Source organism: Ambystoma mexicanum, chromosome 3p (assembly GCF_040938575.1).
Source record: "Ambystoma mexicanum isolate Mex_15411 chromosome 3p, UKY_AmexF1_1, whole genome shotgun sequence".
Classification (NCBI taxonomy): Eukaryota; Metazoa; Chordata; class Amphibia; order Caudata; family Ambystomatidae; genus Ambystoma; species Ambystoma mexicanum.
Window position 1 is genome coordinate 30,510,721 of NC_090925.1, and position 24,658 is coordinate 30,535,378.

The following is a 24,658-nucleotide window of genomic DNA, read 5'->3' on the forward strand; positions in this document are numbered from 1 at the left end:
TTAAGTGCCTGCGCATTGCTCAGGGCCTTAACTCAGGCAGTGGGCCATTACTGCACGCGACGGCCCTGGAAGGCATGTGTATTTCCTAATTAAATCGTAAGCCTGGGCGAGAACCGGGGGTAGAGGCTGTGCACACAGACAGACACGTCTCTTACAAGTGCATTTTAATATGTTACTGGTGCAAAACAATTCGATTCTGTTCTGGCACGCGGCACAGGGCAGTCTCCTTGCTGTGGGTAAAAGTGAGGAACAGGCGGGCACGCATATAACGCAAGCCACCTTCACTGTATGTACAGATACGAGTGATGAAAAAGGAGAAGACTGCAGCAGTTGGCTTATTTCTTACAATCCTAATAAATTACAAGTTTTATATTATTTGCAGTTGATATTAATGTCTGTAATGTTGATTTTATAATAATGGACATTGTTCAGAGAGAAGCAATACAGTATCTTCAGAGTAGCACTTTCAGCGTCCATTATGGGCATTTCTACGGGCTTCCATCAGCAGTGATTATTGGATACCTTCTCGGGTTGAGTGTGTTGTCGTGGGTTATTATTCCATCAGCAGTGATTATTGGATACCGAGACTTGAGCCTCATTGCTCCATCTTCTGGGGTTGAGTGTGTGGTCGTGGGTTGGATTTCTTCATGGTCTTTGTGGAGTTGTCAAAGTAAGGCTGGTTTCACAGGGTCTTTGCCGTGATGGGCCATGGTTAGCGGTCGAAAGGGTTTGCAGTGGTGGGACTGAGTCTCGTGATCAGAGGTTTGGGGTTCTGATACAGTTCGTGGCAGACGTTCCTGTTCAGCTTCGCTAGATGTTCGTCCAACATCTCGATGCCCAGGTCTCTGTGAAGGTCAGCTGTCCTTGTGAAGAGTGGCGCTCCAGATGCTATCGGCAGAGCCTTGTTTTAGATGATCTGAAGAGTCTTCCGGTGTCGCTCATGGCAGGTCATCCATGCTGGGGAGGCATACGTCGGGGTAGGGCTGATGATCGCCTTGTAGACAATGATCTTTGTCCGCATGGGGTATGGACTTGGTCTTCAGGAGTGGGGACAGTTCTGCCAGCTTTCCTGATGCTTTCTGCTGAGTTTTCTTGATATGGTTTTGCCAGTGTCCAGGGCCACGCCGAGGTAGTGGCTGCTGCTCTCCCACTTGATGGTCTCCCCGTTGAGGCTGATGTGCAGGTGCTCCTTGATCTTCTTTCTTAATAACATCTGGTTTCATCAGTGAGTAAGCCAAATCGGTCCTCACACCCTGCCTTTCTTGGGCATCCTCCTGCAGCTCCAGGCTCGCTTTACAGAACACGTTTGTTGTCTGGGTTTATCTGTGCTGCGAGGAAGGGGCATTTGGTGGCAGTCTGCTGGGTGCCACTCGTTGCAGAGTGACCTGGTGGCAGGTGGGATTCTCCAGGAGGAGTCTGGGTCAAGGATCCGGCACTGTTGGGATACTGGCCAACCGGCAGCGCTCCTTGCCTCCTTTCCTGCGGGGCTGCTCTTCTCGGCTTCCTGGGAGTGTGCCGCAGAGGTACGCAGGGCATGGGCAGCGGTTCCCTTAATAATCACCGGACAACTCAGGGCATAGTGACTGCAGGAATGACTGAGACACCCGTGACAGGAAGGAGCAGCAGCGTGCAAAGGCTTCCATTCTGTGTGCTGGCAAAGGCAGAAACTGTGTCGGGGGCGGTGAAAGCGCTGACAGGGAGGGCCAGAGGACGAAGATTTGCCCTGAACCTGTGCATCCAAAGCAGTTACTGAGAGATCTCCTTTCTGGTGAACAGTGTGGCAGTTTTCTTGCTGGCATTGAGTTCTATCAACCAATTGCTGTACCACGCTGAGATGGCATCCAATGAAACTTGCAGGTTCTTCACCACTTCCTTTTTCACTGAATGACTGGGAGATGACTGCAACATCGTCCGCATACAACACCAGGTCGGTCTTGTGAAGATCTGTCAGGATGTCGTTGGTGAAGATATTCAACAGGAAGGGTCTGAGGTTTGATCCCTGCATCACGCCTGCTTGGATGGGACATGAGGACATCTTAGACCGCATGGCAACATTGAAGGTGCAGCCTCGCAGGTAGCTTGCAATCATCTTCACCAGGTAGTTCGGAAATCCCAGGCTGATCATCTCATGCAGCGGTCCCTTGTGCCAGTCTCAGTCGAATGCTTTTGTGACATCCAAGAAGACAATTCCTGTGGACTTGCTGATGTTCAATCCGTGGCTGATTGTATCCACCGCTCTCAGCAGCTGATGCTCCTTTTGAAATCCAAACTGTTCCTTTGATAGTAGATTTCGGGTGCGAAGATCCTGAGTCAGACGAGCAGCACATTCTCCAGGAGCTTCGATAATCCCGAGAGCAGACTGATGGGGCGGTAGTTTGCTGGATCCCTATTGGTAGAGGTCTTCATAGGAATATACTTAGCAAACAGCAAAGATGTTATGGTGGGTTAGAAAACACATTAAAAATCCTTTTTCTGTTGAAAATATGAGAGTACACTAATCCATCTACGCACATACGCCACAGCAGCACGCACTTCTTTTCCCTGCAAGTTCATCTCCAGTCGATAGCCATTGAAAATGCATTGTGGGTATGCAAATTAGCACAACATCATGTCTTTGTTTTATAGACCAGGCTATTTCATGCACATTTTATCAACCCTTGAGAGCTGTCTGTCTTGGGTTGGTAAAGCTTTGTATAAAATAATGCTGCCTTATTTTAAGATAACGAGAATGTTCTGGAGCAAAATCCATGCTTGTGAGGTAATTTGCATACCCTTAACTGGAGGTGAACTTCCAGGGATGGCGACTTGGTGGTGCTGTGGCGTGTGTGGCTGGTTACATTAGATCCCTTCTTTTATTCGATTAATAAACTACAACAGATGTCAGCCGAAATGTCTTGAAGTTGTAAAATAATGACAGCAAGGGGAAATGCTCTCTTCGCTCCCATGTGCAGTGGCGCGCCCAGGGAGTGGCCTGGGGGGGCACGTGCTACCCCTGGAATCCGATTGGCCACACCAGGTGCCACCCCATTATCCTAAACTATGATCATTATGTGTGTGCGCGCGCTCGTACGTCATGCACCCCTGCATAAGTCAGTGCCCCACTTGGCCCACCCCAGTCAGGAGAGTCTGGACACGCCACTGCACATGTTATATTCACTTATTTTTGTATAGCGCCTCCTGCCAAATATGACATTATCTTCTATGATATAATTGATGTCATTCCAAAAAAAGGATGCAACGTCACTTATGCACGTTATCAAGTAGAGCATCTGAAGGCAGCAAGGCCTTTGCGCCCCATCTTTCTCGCACCCACATTGAGTCCCGTAGGGGTAGGCTATCGGTGGCGTCGACTCTTCAGTCTTTGTTAACCTTGATGCAGAACGTATGATATTAAGTGGTGCTTAGAGGTAAGAGCTACTTTACGTTATTGCAACTTTAGAGAAGACTGGTCACCTTTAACCTTTCCTTATTCCACGTGTCAGAAGAGTGATACAGGCATTTTGTGCATTCTGGCATTTCTCAGTCGCCCAATTGCTTTTGCATATGGTAATCATAATTGTAATTGCTTATTTATAACGTGCTTAATATGCAGAGGTTTCTAAGCCAGACCCAGGGATCAAACCTGTTTGCTTTGTTGTCTTGCTTCCAAGGCGAGCGCGTTGCCTCTGAGCTATCCTCCAGAGACTCACTACTATCAACAATAACTGATGTGTGCGATTCACAACGAAGTTACCATGAGTAATTCTGTCACCCATCAGAGAATTTTCCAGTCACAAGTAGAATCTGTGTAGTAACTCTGGATTACTCCAGACTCACTCTTCTCTTTCGAGAAGTCAGAGAATCGAATAGTCTCGCTCTACTAGTAAGTACACATCAAGTCCAAGTGACTTTGCGAATTAGCCCAATGAGTTTATAAATGATGTCATCAGCGCTATCGTCAATGATGTCACCAGTGATAGGAAATTTGTATACTGCAGCGATGTGAGCAACGATTTCATTTGTTGTCATATGTAACATTTGATACATTTCATCATCAAAAATGGATGTTAGCCAGGAGAAAGTGTTCATTCACTGTATCTTTAATGTTCTTTAGTCTGACATGATCAAATTCTTCTAAATGTTTAAACCCATCCAAGTACTCTTCTGTATTTTGCTCACTGTGTCTTCCCTATTGGTCATTCATTGTGTGATGCTCCTTCTCTTTTGTCGACACCTTCTCTACGGTTTCGGCTTTTTTTTTTCTCCAGGCGAGCACATCTTGTTCTTCGCTGCCTGCGTGGAAAACAAAGAAATTGTGCGGCTGCTGATCGACCAGGGAGCTGATATCCACGCTCAAGATTCCCTCGGTAAGAACTTTACCCGGAGACCATTCTTAAGAAAGGTATTGTAATGCAAAGTGCTCTTGTATTATTATAATCATTACAATATATTTTTATATCGCAAACCTAGCTCGGCGCGCTGTTCTAGTCATAGATCAAAACATCGGTAGAGAGAATGCAACCCCTTAAGTGCCAAGGACGTGTATGCACGTCTTTTTTGCATAGACTTGCATAATAGCCTGGCAGTTTATTAACTAGTCCTCAAGTAAACATGAGTAATATTTATCACGCTGCACTATACGGATGGGGGTTTGAACAAGATAGCCAGAATCTAGGTTACACCAAGGTATTGTTGGAAGAGCCGGGTAGTTCTCTCGCAAACTGAAGGAGAATTGGAGCAGTCCAGATTTTTACAGAGGTAGAATTCCAAGGAAGCCAGAGCTAGCTTTCTCTATGCGAGCCAGCCTACTTTCCAGTCTGGTGATGGTCTTACTGCGAGATGACCGTGTGCCACCTGATGACCATCGGGTAGGCTACAGAACTAGTGTTGGTTGCCTTGCAGATGAGGCCATGGGTGAACAGGCATCAGGGACGTTTGTGCCTCTACGACGGGAGTTTGTGCTTCAAGATTTGGCCAATCAAAGTGAAGTTGCCATGGCAGGGTCCACCCCTTTTAGAAGTTCTTGGCTTTCATGGTCTGGAAGTAGTGATATTCAGAGATAGTGTCATATATTGGAATATTGCCTGAGTTTTTAAACACGTTCTTGCCATTGTCCACGCCTCACAGACATTTGTATGCTAATTGCCCCATCCCATACAGAAGTACAATTTGCGGGTTCAGCCAATTTCCTGTTTCTTGCAGGACCTCTTAAGGAACATCATTTTATAGTATTACAGCATGCAACCGGATCACCACACAGCAGAACACAAAGACTGACAAAGACTGACAAAGACTGCAGCAGCTTGAGCGAGAAAGGGAGAAAGACCATGCTTTTGTGGTGGTCAGCCTGTGTGGTGTATACCGCACAGTAACGCAATAAAATGAACCAAAGATGTACAAGGAAAACATTGCATTACTGTAAGTGACAGAAAAGGGAGAAAGACATAGCACAGAGAGACAGCCAGATAGACATGTATGCTGTAAACCGCAGCAACATATTCTATAGTAATAGAGAATGATAAAGGCGGCGTGTACTGTACCATGTGCAGTGCCCCCGAGCGGAATGGGACAGCCGATGTCCTGTTTCTGCAGTTCTATATCATGTTCCCGTTTCCGGATCGCATATCAAAAAGCCAGATTTATTTCAGTCGATTTCTTGCGGCCCTCAGAAAACGGGAAAGGGTTATCATCTCTGTTTTTAAATTCTGGGGGTTTCAACCCCACAAATCTTACCTTTGCTCCCTGCCACCCCCCACGCCCCTCCCCCTTTGCATACACACATGTTTTGTCACACTCCTGTGCGCACAAACAGACACACACGCTCACAGACACCTCTCACTCCCGCAGCTCGTCCTCTTGGTCTCGCCGTGCTGGTAGCGCATGGGCTGACAATTCAATTTAGAAAGACCGCTCTGTTCGGTCACAGAGAGGTCTTTCTAAATCGATCTTTTCTCGGTTTCGCTTTTAAAAAAAAAGGTTTTTTTTTTGACCCAACACCTTTTCTGCAGGTGAGCAAAAGCAGACTCTTGGGCAGTCTCTTATGAAAAATCCCAATTATAATATTGCAGTGCATTAGGCTATTTGAGCACAGCAGAACACATTCTGACAAAGACCACACAACACTGAGAGAGAAAGAGGGCGAGAGACAATACCACACCATACAGTACTGATGAGTAAAGCACACAGACTGCACCCAGCACACACTGCAGTAAGGTGAATGGAAGAGGGACCAGTGTAGCACTTACTCTGTTGAAGACTGAGAACCTTGTTCTGCTGTGTGACCCTAGCAAGTTTGGCTGGTGGCTTTTCATCACACTTGGGCATAAGAGCTGTTTGTGCCGTGGAAGTGGCGCTCCAGTCTTTGGCCACTCAAAGCAGAGTTTCCAGGGCAGGGCACACTGCTTCTAGAAGCTCTTTGGGAAACAGAGCAAAATTCAGGGCAACTGCAATACATTGGAAAATTGCTTGATATTTAAAACTCATGGCCTTTGTTCAGACCACGCAGAAATGTGCCCGCTAATTGCCACATCCCATGCTGGTGTGCAAAGTTGAAAGTGAGGGGGGGCTCGTTAGTGAGGAATGCCTGTCATTGGTTTGGGGGGTCAAGGGCAGACATTGGTAGTTTGCAAGGGTGGGGGATGCATTACACAGTGTGGTGGTCTTCTTGCCTGATGAAGCACGGGCCTGCCCTCAGCTAAACCATGCAGCTGGAATGGACCCAGTACCTTCAGAAGTCTTTCTTCTAAATAGACACAAACATTGCATTCAAATCAACACTCTATTAGACTTGGGAAGACCTGTTAACAGTTTTCACACGTTGGTAGGTAGTAAGACCATACTGGACCTGTGATTACAATATTTAAGCCATGACATGCTGTTACGCTTTCACCGGATCATTCTAGAAATGCTGTGTTCATAAGTTAATATTTTTCAGATCCCCTCTCAGGACTCTGTGGTGGGTCAGAAGCAAGAGGTACACTGATAATGCATTTCACTCAAGTATTTATTTAAAAAAAAAAGGTAAATGCCAATCTGTCCCTATTTTATGAGGCATCCCTACCTAACAAAACTAACTAAGGTGCCCATCGGTCGTCTGTGAATCTCTCCATCATCCAAACTAAACCTTTCTGACCCTACCAATACCTGAAGACAGGAGAATGACTCCCTTCTCCTGGGAGTTTTTGCTTCTTACAAACTACCATTCAATAATGTATCTTGAAGTCATTTCTGCTGACTGTCTTTATGCATCGGCTTAGCTCCTACAATACTTAATAGGACTTTGCTGCCTGCTCTCTTTGGTAATGGTTTTCGTTCACTTCCTTGTTTGCCTTATGATTTTCTTTGTTATTATTCATTCTTCTGGTAAAATTAACCAATACTTAGGATTCACTACTTTGCTAAACTTTTCCTTGTTGTACAGTTAACAGTCTCTGCACTCTCTCTCTCTCTCTCTCGCTCTCTCTCTCTCTGATACTTGTCTTTGAACCAATTCTCTGGTTCAACCATATCTTCAGGATTTTCTTTTATATCTTGAATCTCTTCTTTAACTAGACTTCCTTTGTCTTGACTGATATCAATATCATCACTCCAACAATGCTTCACATTTACTCGTCTATATACTGTTATGATGATCTTTCCTCCTTGACTGAGACGAGTATGAGGACTCCAATAATGATTCTCCATCCCTCCACTAGTCTCCCTTTTCCCTTTTACCTGTTGCTGTTAGGGAGAACGTCACTGGGTTTCTTATTCGTGCGAGATTGTGTCTTTGTTTGGCCAAGTTGGCTTCTTGTGTTCATGCAATCTCTCTCCATTCCTGCCATCAGCTAGGATGGCTCCTTGGTACTTTGGGTACCGCTGCATTCCACTTTGGCAGTTGTGGAATACTATCAGCCTTGTTTTCAGGACGCCGGGTCCACCAGGAGATTATTATGGTCATGCCACCCCTCTCCCTTTCTCTCTCTCTCTTCAGGTGTTGGGACGCCACATGTCCATCTTCGGTTCTCTCCTTCTCTGTGTTACAATACACAGCACGTCTTTGTCAGCTTCTGCTTTCTTGCAATAGCAGGATGCCTCACGTCCAGCCTCCTGTGTCCGCAGCAAGCCAATTCATGACTCATGGGCTTCTTTCTCCAGTCTCCTCCCCTTTTATATATGACATAGTTCTGGGACTTTTCCCAGCACCATGTCATTCGTTTTGTCTGTTTCCAGCAGCTTCTCTTCTGCATGTCATCCTCCTCGTCTCAGTTGAGGGGGATTTATTCAGTTTCCTGTTCTCAATAACATATGCTGGTATTGTCTTCATATAAATCTTTGAGATAGGTTTACAGAGGTTTTACTAGAATGTTCTGTAGGGATTACCTCACAGGAACAGGAGTCCTTCTCCCCAAAGGGGTGGTCTTTCCCAGCGAGGTCCCACTTGCCTTGGCCCATAGGGAGGGTGTAGTGGAGGCTCACAGGCGCGCGGCACCCCCTTGCAGAAAAGGGACAAATTCCTGCGACTCGACCCAAAATGGATCCCCTCCGGCAGCAAGACCAGAGATGCAAACCCTGTACCTGATGTATGTACTGCACTTTAAGCACCTGCAGTATTTTAGTGCCAAAGCTTGAGTTCTGCAACACAACTCGCACTCTCCCTTAACATTGACCATTCTGGCTAGGCCAATGGGAACTGTGGTCAAAAATATCTTGGAAGCCAAAGTTAGTAGACCCACGATTAGTCTGGTGCTAATAAGGCCCCACCTTAATGGTGGGGTTGTCTTTCTGCTTATTTCAGGTGTGCTGTGAACGCTATGGCTTGATAACATTGAAATGTGGTATGTTCCGCTACATGGCAGCGCATAAATCCACCCTTGGCAACCGCCAAGAAAATCTTGCCCTTTGATGCCACAGCTACTATTTGCCCGATTGCTCAACTAACTATAATCACAGATTTGGTGGTTTTCAACCTTTGGTGTTGCATTGTTGATGGTAATAAAGACTGATTCAGAAAATAAGCGGTGTAATCTAGAATTGCTAATGTACATAGGAAAGTCTAGGATACCCTCGCCACAGTCTCCATCCGATACTACCCATGCAGGCAAGCCAAATGTGCATTGGAGATTTGATTGGCAATAGCATAAGTTCAGTGTCTTTGGTGTTAACTATTTCCCAACTGATTAGGAGTTTGCCCAGTTGACGCGGCTTATACCAAGTTCTTATCCTGGTCCCTAGTCTATCATGGGTACCTCAGGTAGGCTTCCAACACTGTAAGCACTAGTGCGAACGAGAGCGACGGTCGTATAAATGCCTATGTGCTTGAAGAGACGACTATGCCACACTCTCCTTCCAAAATGGACAGCACATGAAGGAGCGGGGGCTTCCACCCCATTGAATGACAAGTGCCCACCAAGTGGTGACATGATAAACGGCGTCTTGAAAGGCTGTATAACCGGCATCGAATTGAAAATATATGAGGGGGCAAGGAACCCTCTTTTTTTGTATGGGGGCCTGACTCTGAGGGGAGTAGCAAAGGAGAGATTAGAGTCAAAGGCTGCATTGATAGCGGTACATTGACAATGATTGCGTACCGCTATCAATGCAGCAGTACATGAAATGACAGCCACTTTTCGTACTAACCCACACATATGCATATTGACTTGGTTTTGCATATCTTACGTGCCAGATAGGCACATGCCTATTTTTAAATGTGTGTCTATTGAAAAATGGAATTTTGTTTTATGACATATCTACTCTTTGTGATCTTTCGGGCTGGTATATGCTGCCAACAGGGGGATACCCCCTGTGCGTCAATGATAAGGGTAGCCTTTGACTCTAATATCTCCTTTGCTAACCGGCATCAAAGACACATCAAGGCCGAGCCAGTGTTGAGATCTGTGGACTATGCAGCCAATCAAAAGTGATACATACAAGGTACTGGTAGGAAAACAGTAATTCAATAACAGGCTTTCCTTCAAAGTCCATTGCCCATCACCAGTGAATCAGTTCCAAAAGACCAATGGAAAAATCCCCATTAGGCCCACACGATTATGCAACAGTGACAATGTACATACCAGCCCACACATCTGATATCCTTTGATGCATAAATTAGAGAAAGAAAGAGAGGGAGATAAAACGAATACGGGAGCTATGTGAGCTACTAGAGAAATGATTTTCTTACAGTGAGAACTGCTGCCCTGTATGATATGCTCAAATCAGAGAAACAACCTCCATCTGTAATGTAATGTCATGTAATTTCAGGTAAGGGGCGTGCAAACACTAGCTGCCAGTCATAGAAAGGGCTGACAGTATATTGCTCTGATCATAATATTTAGTGACAGGAAGTCATGTTCTTTAATGAAAATAGATTGGCAGAGATTCCAGCTCGGTTTGTCAAATCGAATGCATCATTCACAAGAAGATTGAACAGGTAACTTGAGAAAAGGTGAATATAGTGATACTTGTGTTTATCTGTTGAAAAAGGAAATGGTAGGAGAGAGAAAAAAGTAGGAAAAATTGGATGTAGGTAAGAATGATGGAAAGAACACATTGGAGAAAGAGAGAAAGAATGGAGGGAAAAAGAAAGGGGGATGAAAATATGTGAAAGAGAAAAACTGGCGTTCACATGACTTATTCGGTGAAACTGTTCATCCATTGTCAAGTTGGACTCCTTCCTGTCCTTGCCATAGATTAACATGTCATCTTGGTCGACCAACATGACCTTTTGGTGTCCTTGCCACTTGTGGCATACAAGAAAAGCGGGAGAGGTGGTGGTTAATGCCATAGAGCAAGAGGCAAATACATACCCTGTGGTATTGATGCTTGCTGGCTGGACGTCCAGGAGTCATGAGTTCTGGTGTGACTCCAGGAGTGAGCAATTAGAAGAATGACTGCATTCAACACCACACTATTCCTACTAGAACTGAGAAAGCCAGTGTACCAGGGGACCTCCGGCAAAAGGAATCCCATGGAATAAAAATGAATGCAAAACAACTTGTGTGACTGAAAGATTGAAACTAAAAATACCAAGATGCCCCAGGAGACGCAGTCGGGAGGTGTCAATGTGGTCACACGAGGGTCCAGCAGAAACCCCTGTACAGTCGAAAGTTTTTGACACATTAAGGAGGCACATGTGAACCCGACTGTGGGATGCCTAGAGAAATCTATGAGGAACGGAACCCTGCTTTTCTGATGAGATGATAGTATAGTGAACTGTGTTAGAATGGCTAACTGAACCCGACAGATGCCAATAGGAAAGCTAAGGGAAGTGAATCCGGCAGCGTGATAAAGCAAAGTGAACTGTGCATTTGGCAAACGGGAACCCGGCTGAGGGATGTCTACAGTGAACAATTCTTTAAAAAGACGTTGAGACTCTTGAATGTTACAAGCTGCTGGTATTTTGAATGAAAGGCCTTACTAAACGCGACTGAGGGAGGCCAACGTTGCATGAAGGATTGGAGCCTGGTTGAGGGGTATCCAAGGGTCAAGACAAATTGCCCAAAGTGAAGATTACTGAAAATAACTTTTAGTTTTGTTGTTTATAGCACGTAAGGCTTTCTAAGCGAGAAGCTTTGTATGAAAGAGACTTGACAACAGAAAGCCCTGATACTTTGAAAACAAACTGTAAACTCGTGCTGGGGAAGCCCAGGAGTGTGCTGTGCTCAAGAGTCCTGCTTTGCCCCGTACTAGAAAATGTGGGCAAGGGAGACCCTGGAGACCAGAGACCATCCTGACTCATCATTAAGAGAACACTTCTTTCTTTTCTTGTGAAAATTATTCCACACTATTTTTTAGTGACGCAGTAAGGATTAGCAATAGGGTTTTTCGTATAGGCCCTTTGACGCAATTTGGACAGTATTATTATTATTTGATGTTCGTATCCTGTTCCCATCTTAGATTTAGGTTTAGATTAGGTGTTTATCACACCCATTTTTACAGTTTGATAAACACCCTTGAACTTTGATCTCTTGTGTCTGTCTTATCCTGATACCATGCCTTCCTTACACCACACAGATGGGTGACAGGTTTCAGGCAGCCCAGTGGACCTGAACTGAATGACATGAGCTCTCAACACAAGTGGACTTTTTATACACAAATTACAGAAATACCATACAACATATTGGTTACATTTTTAGGGCAGGTTACAGGAGCTGACTGGTGGTGATACGTCGATACTACCTGTGCTACGCTCAATGACATCACTACTCCTGATGTCACCCGTCACGTACCCACCACGTGACGACGTTAGCACATTACTTGCATAACTAGTATGTGCGCCCCCCCTTGAAAGTGATGGATTTGGACCCTACAATGCTAGAAAGCAATTAGAAACAGGAGTTTCATTCTATAGTTCGTAATCGTTGCATTTGATAGGCCTTCTCCTTACACGGCCAGTAGAATCATCAATGCTTACACGCCTACGTCTGTAGTATTCAGTATTAAAATTGTCACATCCTTGCCCCTTTTCTAACATGGTATTTTCACCTCCGTTCTCATCATAACAGCCATGTTCTTCACCAGCTACGCTGCTGTCATCCATTTAGGTACATCCACCGCTCCCCTCATACCACGAAGTGTCACCATCTATCCACATATCATTACACACATCCAAATAGCCTTTCCTCACTGATGGATGCTCCACGATAGCCACACCATCCATGCTCCACCTCCTGCCATCGCTTGTCACTACATGTTTACTACTAACCTTCGCAACTGCAATTAGTGCAAAAGAATCTCAAACCTCTTGGGAACGCTAAACGGTTTCTTCACTTTTATGACATCTCCCACCTTCACAGTGCAATAATTTCTTCCTCTTTCCAGAACTTTCTTATCTTTCCCCTGCCAACCAATGCGGATACACCATTGACATCTTTTCCCTTCTCCTCATTTACTCAAATGGTGTTACCCCAGTAGTCACATGCAGGGTATCCCGGGAATCCTTCAACATCTCCCGCACACATTTTTTCCACTCCACACAGTAAGCATGAGCCACTTGTATTGTTTCCTTGATAATTCCATTTGTGCGTTCCACAAGCCGATTCACCTTAGGGTTATACAGAGCTTTTCTGTGATTCTCAATTCCAGGACTGAAATCTCTACACTGGCTCCCAGTGGCTGCAAGGATAAAGTTCAAAACTCTCTGCATTGTCCACAAGGCCTTCTGGGGCCTGGGGCCTAAATACCTTCAACTCTCTCTTCCTAAATATCTTCCTTCCTGAGCCCTTTGCTCATCTGTCTCCAACTCCCTCAGGGTCAGCCCCTTCTCGAAGCTACGAGCTGGGGGTAGATCTCTCTCCGCGGCAGGGGCCTCCCTCTGGAACAGCCTTCCTGCCTCCCTGAAACTTGAGGAGAACCATCTCCGGTTCAGGAAGCACCTCAAAACCTTCCTCTTTGCTTCTGCTTTCTCTCTCCCTCTCCCCTGCTAATTCTTCGCTGAAACTGCACTGAATCTGCAACTGGGCCACTCTCCACTTGCACTGCCTCCCTGGAAACCCCTGCACTGCGGAACTGTCTCTGTATCCCTTCAGCCCCCCCTTCCCACCAGCACTTGTCTGCACTTACCTTGCACTTGCCACCAGCTGGCCCTCTTTATTTATTTATTTTATTTTATTCTTCTTACCTTGTACTGCACTTCCCCCCCTTCCCTTCCCCATGCACTTTCTCCCTTCCCCCTACCCCTGCACTTGCGCGATCTGAATGACACCTGTCCTATTAGGATCGTTGTCTGTCTTCCCCTTGTTCCCCCCTCCCTGCCTCGTCGCGCCTTGACACACTTGTGTATAGGCGCGTTACAAATGCCATATCATATCATATCATATGATTCTAATTATTTGTGCATTTCACATGAAATAAGTTGCGCACCATTATCGGATATTATTGTCCCAGGATATCCTTCCCTCGTAATCATTTTTTCCAGATAAGCCGGATCACACACTCCGTAGTTATGTTCTCCACAAATTCTACCTCAAGCCATCTAGAGGCATAATCAACGACAACAATTGCAGGTCTATTTTCCTGTCCCGAAACACTCATTGGACCCATAAAATCAGTCGCTACTTTCACCCATGCTTCTTCCATATATCATCATCACGCTCATCCAAATTGCCTTTCCTCACCTCAGGATGCTTCAGGAGAGCCACACGATCTAGGCTCCACCTCCTGCCATCGGTTGTCACTGCATGTTTATTGGCAATCTTCACAACCTCAATTGGTGCAAAAAACTGTGAACGCCCTTTGGGAATGCTAAAAGGTTTCTTGACTTTTAGGACATCTCCCACCTTGACACGACAATCATTACTTCCTCTTGCCAGAATGTTTTGATCTCTCCCCCGCCAACCAATGTGGATACACCATTGACTTCATTTCCCTTCCCCTCATTAACGCAAATGGCGTTACCCCAGTAGTCACATGCCAGGTATCCTGGGAAGCCTTCAACATCTCCTGCACCCATTCTTTCCACTCTATACAGTTAGCATGCGCCAGTTGTACTGTTTCCTTAATAACTCCATTTGGGCGTTCCACAACCCAATTCACATTAGGGTTATACAGAGCGGTTATACAGAGAATTTCAGCATTTCACGTGAAACAAGTTGCACGCTGTAATCTGACATTATTCTCCCAGGATATCCTTCCCTCATAATTATGTTTCTCCAGAAAACAGATCGCACACTTCATAGTTATGTTCACCACAAATTCTACCTCAAACCATCGAGAGGCATTATCAACCACAACAATTGCAGATCTGTTTTCTTGCCCCAAAACACTCATGGGACTCAAAAAATCAATCACTACTTTCACCCATGCTTCTTCCTGTATGTCAACGTTTCCCATTTCCACTTTCTGTCTTTAACGACTTGTCACTCATACTACAAGGGATACAGGACCCTACCTCCTCATCCACCATAAGGTCCTTTCCCGGCCACCATAATTTGGCTTTTAATCTGTTTGGTTAGGCTTTTACCCAAATGACCACTATGTGCCCTTTTTGTTAGTTCACTCCGTACAGATGCCAGCGGAACAAGCCTCTCTCCTTTCGCCAATCCTAATGCTGAACTCTCTTACCTTGTAATTCGCTGAACTCACATCATCGCCCGCTTCCCAACCATGCTCAGTATTGGCAATTGGCACCCTCGTTTCTTGATGCTTCTCCACGCCCTCAACCATATTGTCTTGGAAAAGACATTGTTCACAGTTTCTTCCACCTGTTCAATGCACTCATCACACCATCACTCTGTAGTGCCTCGCTATCCACGAGTGCCCTTGACAGACAATCTGCTACAGGATTACAACAACCAGGAACATATTCACCCATAAAATGATATGTCTAACACGGCCAGCTATCTTGCAATTCTCTGTGTCACCAATCCCGAACCTCTCGTAGTGAACAAGTGGCTCAGTAGTTTGTGATCACGCCTTATCTTGTATGGACTGCCCCACACATGACCTAAAATACCTTGATGCCCAATAACGCGCTAGACTCTCCCTTCTATTGTGGAATATCACACTTCACAGGATACAGGACACAGGATGAAAATGCTTTTGGCACCTCTACCCCTCTCTGAACCTGACTTAGCTCAGGAGAACATGCATCCACTTAACAGTATCGGTCGGCGCATTGACACCCTCCTCCATTTCCCTAAATGCCCTTTCTTCCTCATGCCCCCAAACGATATCTCTTTTCACCTTCAACACATCCCGTAAGACTGCATTTTTTTTGTGCAAAATGTTCCTTGAACTTTGCATAAATATTTATTAATTATAATGATTATAATTGTTCTTGTGTTCTTTTATAATGCGCTTAATACCGGGGACCAGTTTCTAAGCGCAAGCCTGGGTTTCAAAGCTTTGTTGCTATGCATTGTCTTAGTTCCTAGACAAATGTGTTGCCCCTGAGCTATCCTCACGGCTATAATATTCCTTAAGGCCTAAGAATGATCTTAACTCACCCTTTCTCTCTGGCAATTTTAATTGCATCTAGCATCTCTGGATGAGTCTTCATACCCGCTTTCGTTAGCCACTCTTAGGCCCCATCAAAACGTATCCTGGAAACATTTTACTCCTGGCATATCACCCAATAAATCTTACAACATCGTTTGCAATACAGCAGATGCTGATGCCAAACCAAAAGGCATTCTTTTCAACTGGTATATCCCGATGGAAGTGATGAACACCGTCGATGCTCGTGACATAGGATGTAATTCCATCTGATGGTAGGCAGACGAGAGGTCCAGGGTACTGTATCATCGCTCCCCCTCCATTGTTGTAAACATTTCGTTTACCTTGGGTAATTTTATCCAAATGTTCCAGTTCAAATCTCGTAAATCAACACATAACCTAATGTGACCATCTGGATGCTGTGTCACCACAATCTGGGATAACCACTCACTGCTCTCTTTTACTTAAATGAGGCCCTTGTTGCATAATACTAGTAATTCATTTCTCACTTTTTCTCACGCACAACAGAAGATTCCTCAGCTTATGCACACACGATGCAGCCTGAGCTGACGACTGGATTTTATGACTGTATCCTCGTAGTCTCCCTATTCCTTTCTGGAACACACCTCGAAACCTTGCGCAAACCTCTCCGACTTGATCACCCCTACTGTTCTCACTTGAAGTTCCTTCCCTGGATGTACCTGTAAGCCCAACCTGCCCTGGTGTTTCCACCCCAGCAAACAATCACCCCAGATGCCGCACACACTTTAGCTTGAATATGCTTCATACCATATGAAATTGTGTCCTATAAAAAACCCAAGCTCATGATCTACCCACCACCAAACGCCTTTGGCCGTATATATCACTGTTGTGTAGTGTTTTTTTGACTGCCCATGGCTTATTTTATTTCTCCTCCTGTATAATGCTATAATGTGAACCCGAATCAGCTAACACTTTCATCGTACACCCAGCCACACATATCTCCACCTCGGGTGGAACATATCCACCTTCCTCATTCTCTCCAACTTCACCAACAATATGAAACCTCTTACTTGTCCATCCCTCGTTCTCCTTCCCCGCGTATGGGGGGATGAGAAAGAGGGATGCCTTTGTTATTTTCACCATTCCTGTTTGTTCTACATAGCATAGCCAAATGGGCCATTTTTCAACATCTCCTATGTTTCACCCTCATGGCTGGACACTCTTTCGCACTCATAGCATGCTTTTCAAACCCGTACCTCGGACATCCTCATCTTGTGACTCTTCTTCCCACACATACTTTCGATCCCTCCTCCCCCAACTCTTTGTTGACCTCCTCTTCCTTCACCACTTGTGCACTATCCTTGCTATATCTCGAATTACCATCCTTCAAGCATCTGCGTGTTAATTCCACTCCTTTACTATAGACATTGCCTTCTGCAACGGTGGGTACTTTGCTTGCCATAGGCGTTCCAGAATTTTAGGATTAGCCGTGTGCATCATTAACTGGTCACAAATATATCCATCCTCCCTCCCCATAAACTCACACGATGCCAACAATCCCCTCAAGTCAGCTACACATGAATCCTCTGATTCTGCAACACTCCGTTTCCTTGAAAAGAATGTATATTTTTCCAACACCACGTGTGTCTGCTTCCCACACTTGGCCTAGAGTTTCTTCATAGTCTTACCATATAAACCAGCCCCCCAGTGTAAAATCTGTGATGTGCAAATCTTCTACCACCATTTTGAATGCTATTGTGCCAAATGCTATCCCACATGTGTTCACCACCACTGAAAATGAGACCCCGAGTGTAAAATCTGTGATGCGCATCTCCTCTAACACCCATAGCGCAACCACCCCCTCCACCTCACCCTCTCTCATCATGAACCCCCCCCAGCCCCTACTGAACCCAACCTGAAATGCGCCATGATTAACACTAGGTCCATCAATGCCCACGCGCTAGACATCCACGACCTCCTAACCTCCCATGACCTAGATTTACTCATGATCTCATAAACATGGCTACATGAGGACTCCGGCGCTCTCCCTCGCCCTACCCCCTGGCTATTCCATCACTAGGCAAGACCGCCTCTCCAAAGGTGGAGGAGTAGGAATTATTTCCAGAGACTGCCTCTCTATCAGAAAGGTAGAGAAATCCCTGCACAACAACAGCGACTACCTCGAAGTCAAAATAAACCTCTCTCCCCTCTGCACCATTACTGTGCACACTGTCTACCGACCTCCAGGCCCAACAGGAGACTTTCAAGCCTCTCTCATCCACCTCCTCGCTGACAACCTCATAAAAACAGTCTAAAGCCATTCTCCTCGGGGATGTCAACCTAGGGCTCCGGGATAGCAAGGACGTAGCAGCCAAATCCCTTGACTTTGCCCTCAAGGCTCTAGGCTACAAGAACACCATCCTCAGCCTAACTCACACTCAGGGCAGAACGCTCGACTGGATAGAACAGCACAACTGCCCACTCATCATCACAGGTAACAATCCCACCCCATAGTCTGACCACCACATCATCACCTTTAGCATCCTCACCACCAGCTCCCCTGCTGCCCCCTTACCGCAAACGCTCCCACCCTGCCTCGCCAGAAGCTCCCGCCAGCTCACTAAGGAAAGGCTACTGCCCTTCCTCCAAGGCCCAGCCTTCAGACCACCTTTTTCATCAGACCCAGAAACACTCGCAACAAACTATGATATTGCCATCAAAGCAGCTATCAACTGCATTGCCCCTCTCAAACCTCGCAAATCCAAACCCACTACCCATCCCAAATCTTGGTTCACCCCTGACCACCTCACACGCCGCAACGAGAAAAAAGCCGCACTCACGCAGTGGCAAACGTCTCGCTCTGAAAAAGACAAGATGATCTTTAAAGCCCTATCCACCAAATACAAAAAGGCAATCACCCAAGCAAAGGCCAAATCCTTTGAATCCAGAATCTCGGAAGCCCAATCTAGCACCAAAGAAATCTTCGCCATTTTCAGGGAGCTCGAGACACCCACTCCCGCCCCCCAGAATTTCATCAAAGACAAAGACTGGTGTGATGAAATACAAACGGCCATGCTAACCAAATTAAGCCTCCTCAAAAGCAAAATACTAGCCACTAAACAAGCCTTACCCAATAAGCATATCCCTATCCCTCCACCTGCCCTGGATCCCCCCCTACCCTTCTCCTTCAAAACCATTCAGGAAAAAGACATCATCAACATAATGAGGAACATCAAACCCTCTAACTGCAAAGGTTATGCATGCCCAGCCTCCATTATCAAAGACTGCCCGGAAGCGCTAGCTCCCTTCCTAACAGCCTTTGTGAATGCCTCCTTTACCACAGGGAAAGTCCCCGCCTCCCTCAAGGAAGCTTGGGTCAGCCCTCTTCTGAAAAAGCCAACTCTCGATCCCACCTCCCCCAACAACTACAGACCCATCACCACTGTCCCATTCCTCCTCAAAATATTGGACAAAGCAGCCTACTTGCAGGTCCAGCACTTCATTGAAGAGAACAAACTCCTTGGACTCCTCCAATCTGGCTTCCGCCCCAGACATGGGACCGAAACCGCCCTACTTGACCTGAAAAAACCTGATGGACGATGCTAGAGACTTGGGTAAACCAGCACTTCTCCTACTCCTTGACCTATCCACGGCCTTCGACCTCGTGGATCATGGCGTCCTATGCCACCACCTTTCCTCCACCGCCAAATTCTCCCCTGAGGCCACATGGAATTTGTTACCTTTTTGGATGTGGTATGTGTATCAGGGTGGTAGTGGGTCACATGGAGCCTGTTACCTGTTTGGATGTGCTATGTGTATCAGGGTGGTAGTGGGTCACATGGAGCCTGTTACCTGTGTGGATGTGGTATGTATATCGGGGTGGTAGTGGGTCACATGGAGCCTGTTACCTGTTTGATGTGCTATGTGTATCAGGGTGGTAGTGGGTCACATGGAGCCTGTTACCTGTGTGGATGTGGTATGTATATCGGGGTGGTAGTGGGTCACATGGAGCCTGTTACCTGTTTGGGTGCGCTATGTGTATCAGGGTGGTAGTAGGTCACATGGAGCTGGTTACCTGTTTGGGGGCGCTATGTGTATCAGGGTGGTAGTGGGTCACATGGAACCTGTTACCTGTTTGGATGTGCTATGTGTATCAGGGTGGTAGTGGGTCACATGGAGCCGGTTACCTGTTTGGGGGCGCTATGTGTATCAGGGTGGTAGTAGGTCACATGGAACCTGTTACCTGTTTGGATGTGCTATGTGTATCAGGGTGGTAGTGGGTCACATGGAGCCGGTTACCTGTTTGGGTGTGTGCTATGTGTATCAGGGTGGTAGTAGGTCACATGGAGCCGGTTACCTGTTTGGGTGCGCTATGTGTATCAGGGTGGTAGTAGGTCACATGGAGCTGGTTACCTGTTTGGGGGCGCTATGTGTATCAGGGTGGTAGTGGGTCACATGGAACCTGTTACCTGTTTGGATGTGCTATGTGTATCAGGGTGGTAGTGGGTCACATGGAGCCGGTTACCTGTTTGGGGGCGCTATGTGTATCAGGGTGGTAGTAGGTCACATGGAACCTGTTACCTGTTTGATGTGCTATGTGTATCAGGGTGGTAGTAGGTCACATGGAACCTGTTACCTGTTTGGATGTGCTATGTGTATCAGGGTGGTAGTGGGTCACATGGAGCTGGTTACCTGTTTGGGTGTGTGCTATGTGTATCAGGGTGGTAGTGGGTCACATGGAGCCGGTTACCTGTTTGGGGGCGCTATGTGTATCAGGGTGGTAGTAGGTCACATGGAACCTGTTACCTGTTTGGATGTGCTATGTGTATCAGGGTGGTAGTGGGTCACATGGAGCCGGTTACCTGTTTGGGGGCGCTATGTGTATCAGGGTGGTAGTGGGTCACATGGAACCTGTTACCTGTTTGATGTGCTATGTGTATCAGGGTGGTAGTGGGTCACATGGAGCCGGTTACCTGTTTGGGGGCGCTATGTGTATCAGGGTGGTAGTGGGTCGCATGGAGCATTTTATGTTTGGGTGTGCTGTGTGTATCAGGGTGGTAGTGGGTCACATGGAGCATTTTATGTTTGGGTGTGCTGTGTGTATCAGGGTGGTAGTGGGTCACATGGAGCCTGTTACCTGTTTGGATGCGCTATGTGTATCGGGTGGTACTGGGTCACATGGAGCCGGTTACCTGTTTGGATGCGGTATGTGTATCAGGGTGGTAGTGGGTCGCATGGAGCATTTTATGTTTGGGTGTGCTGTGTGTATCAGGGTGGTAGTGGGTCACATGGAGCCTGTTACCTGTTTGGATGTGCTATGTGTATCAGGGTGGTACTGGGTCACATGGAGCCTGTTACCTGTTTGGATGCGGTATGTGTATCAGGGTGGTAGTGGGTCGCATGGAGCATTTTATGTTTGGGTGTGCTGTGTGTATCAGGGTGGTAGTGGGTCACATGGAGCCTGTTACCTGTTTGGATGTGCTATGTGTATCAGGGTGGTACTGGGTCACATGGAGCCTGTTACCTGTTTGGATGTGCTATGTGTATCAGGGTGGTACTGGGTCACATGGAGCCTGTTACCTGTGTGGGTGTGCTATGTGTATCAGGGTGGTAGTGGGTCACATGGAGCCTGTTACCTGTGTGGATGTGCTATGTATATCAGGGTGGTAGTGGGTCACATGGAGCCTGTTACCTGTGTGGATGTGCTATGTATATCGGGGTGGTAGTGGGTCACATGGAGCCTGTTACCTGTGTGGATGTGCTATGTGTATCGGGGTGGTAGTGGGTCACATGGAGCCTGTTACCTGTTTGGGTGTGCTATGTGTATCGGGGTGGTAGTGGGTCACATGGAGCCTGTTACCTGTGTGGATGTGCTATGTATATCGGGGTGGTAGTGGGTCACATGGAGCCTGTTACCTGTGTGGATGTGCTATGTGTATCGGGGTGGTAGTGGGTCACATGGAGCCTGTTACCTGTGTGGATGTGCTATGTGTATCGGGGTGGTAGTGGGTCACATGGAGCCTGTTACCTGTGTGGATGTGCTATGTATATCAGGGTGGTAGTGGGTCACATGGAGCCTGTTACCTGTGTGGATGTGCTATGTATATCGGGGTGGTAGTGGGTCACATGGAGCCTGTTACCTGTGTGGATGTGCTATGTGTATCGGGGTGGTAGTGGGTCACATGGAGCCTGTTACCTGTGTGGATGTGCTATGTATATCAGGGTGGTAGTGGGTCACATGGAGCCTGTTACCTGTGTGGATGTGCTATGTGTATCAGGGTGGTACTGGGTCACATGGAGCCTGTTACCTGTGTGGATGTGCTATGTATATCAGGGTGGTAGTGGGTCACATGGAGTCTGTTACCTGTGTGGATGTGCTATGTATATCGGGGTGGTAGTGGGTCACATGGAGCCTGTTACCTGTGTGGATGTGCTATGTGTATCGGGGTGGTAGTGGGTCACATGGAGCCTGTTACCTGTGTGGATGTGCTATGTATATCAGGGTGGTAGTGGGTCACATGGAGCCTGTTACCTGTGTGGATGTGCTATGTGTATCGGGGTGGTAGTGGGTCACATGGAGCCTGTTACCTGTGTGGATGTGCTATGTATATCGGGGTGGTAGTGGGTCACATGGAGCCTGTTACCTGTGTGGATGTGCTATGTGTATCGGGGTGGTAGTGGGTCACATGGAGCCTGTTACCTGTTTGGATGTGCTATGTGTATCAGGGTGGTACTGGGTCACATGGAGCCTGTTACCTGTTTGGATGTGCTATGTGTATCAGGGTGGTACTGGGTCACATGGAGCCTGTTACCTGTGTGGGTGTGCTATGTGTATCAGGGTGGTAGTGGGTCACATGGAGCCTGTTACCTGTGTGGATGTGCTATGTATATCGGGGTGGTAGTGGGTCACATGGAGCCTGTTACCTGTGTGGATGTGCTATGTATATCGGGGTGGTAGTGGGTCACATGGAGCCTGTTACCTGTGTGGATGTGCTATGTATATCAGGGTGGTAGTGGGTCACATGGAGCCTGTTACCTGTGTGGATGTGCTATGTATATCGGGGTGGTAGTGGGTCACATGGAGCCTGTTACCTGTGTGGATGTGCTATGTGTATCGGGGTGGTAGTGGGTCACATGGAGCCTGTTACCTGTGTGGATGTGCTATGTATATCAGGGTGGTAGTGGGTCACATGGAGCCTGTTACCTGTGTGGATGTGCTATGTGTATCAGGGTGGTACTGGGTCACATGGAGCCTGTTACCTGTGTGGATGTGCTATGTATATCAGGGTGGTAGTGGGTCACATGGAGCCTGTTACCTGTGTGGATGTGCTATGTATATCGGGGTGGTAGTGGGTCACATGGAGACTGTTACCTGTGTGGATGTGCTATGTATATCAGGGTGGTAGTGGGTCACATGGAGCCTGTTACCTGTGTGGATGTGCTATGTGTATCGGGGTGGTAGTGGGTCACATGGAGCCTGTTACCTGTGTGGATGTGCTATGTATATCGGGGTGGTAGTGGGTCACATGGAGCCTGTTACCTGTGTGGTTGTGCTATGTGTATCGGGGTGGTAGTGGGTCACATGGAGCCTGTTACCTGTGTGGATGTGCTATGTATATCGGGGTGGTAGTGGGTCACATAGAGCCTGTTACCTGTTTGGGTGTGCTATGTGTATCGGGGTGGTAGTGGGTGACATGAGCCTGTTACCTGTGTGGATGTGCTATGTATATCGGGGTGGTAGTGGGTCACATGGAGCCTGTTACCTATGTGGATGTGCTATGTGTATCGGGGTGGTAGTGGGTCACATGGAGCCTGTTACCTGTTTGGGTGTGCTATGTGTATCGGGGTGGTAGTGGGTCACATGGAGCCTGTTACCTGTGTGGATGTGCTATGTATATCGGGGTGGTAGTGGGTCACATGGAGCCTGTTACCTGTGTGGATGTGCTATGTGTATCGGGGTGGTAGTGGGTCACATGGAGCCTGTTACCTGTGTGGATGTGCTATGTATATCAGGGTGGTAGTGGGTCACATGGAGCCTGTTACCTGTGTGGATGTGCTATGTATATCGGGGTGGTAGTGGGTCACATGGAGCCTGTTACCTGTGTGGATGTGCTATGTGTATCGGGGTGGTAGTGGGTCACATGGAGCCTGTTACCTGTGTGGATGTGCTATGTATATCAGGGTGGTAGTGGGTCACATGGAGCCTGTTACCTGTGTGGATGTGCTATGTGTATCAGGGTGGTACTGGGTCACATGGAGCCTGTTACCTGTGTGGATGTGCTATGTATATCAGGGTGGTAGTGGGTCACATGGAGCCTGTTACCTGTGTGGATGTGCTATGTATATCGGGGTGGTAGTGGGTCACATGGAGCCTGTTACCTGTGTGGATGTGCTATGTGTATCGGGGTGGTAGTGGGTCACATGGAGCCTGTTACCTGTGTGGATGTGCTATGTGTATCGGGGTGGTAGTGGGTCACATGGAGCCTGTTACCTGTGTGGATGTGCTATGTATATCGGGGTGGTAGTGGGTCACATGGAGCCTGTTACCTGTGTGGATGTGCTATGTGTATCGGGGTGGTAGTGGGTCACATGGAGCCTGTTACCTGTGTGGATGTGCTATGTATATCAGGGTGGTAGTGGGTCACATGGAGCCTGTTACCTGTGTGGATGTGCTATGTATATCAGGGTGGTAGTGGGTCACATGGAGCCTGTTACCTGTTTGGGTGTGCTTTGTGTATCGGGGTGGTAGTGGGTCACATGGAGCCTGTTACCTGTGTGGATGTGC

The 24,658-nt window shown here is 47.0% G+C and overlaps 1 protein-coding gene across 1 annotated transcript in view; it reads left to right on the top strand.

The window, feature by feature from the left end:
* The window catches only part of LOC138580096 (transient receptor potential cation channel subfamily V member 6-like), a 353,625-nt gene that overhangs the window by 165,498 nt on the left and 163,469 nt on the right, over positions 1-24,658 (top strand). Inside the window, exon 5 of the mRNA XM_069650375.1 lies at positions 4,248-4,346. Within this exon, the coding sequence (XP_069506476.1) occupies positions 4,248-4,346 (99 nt within the window). The remainder of the gene's footprint in view (positions 1-4,247; positions 4,347-24,658) is intronic.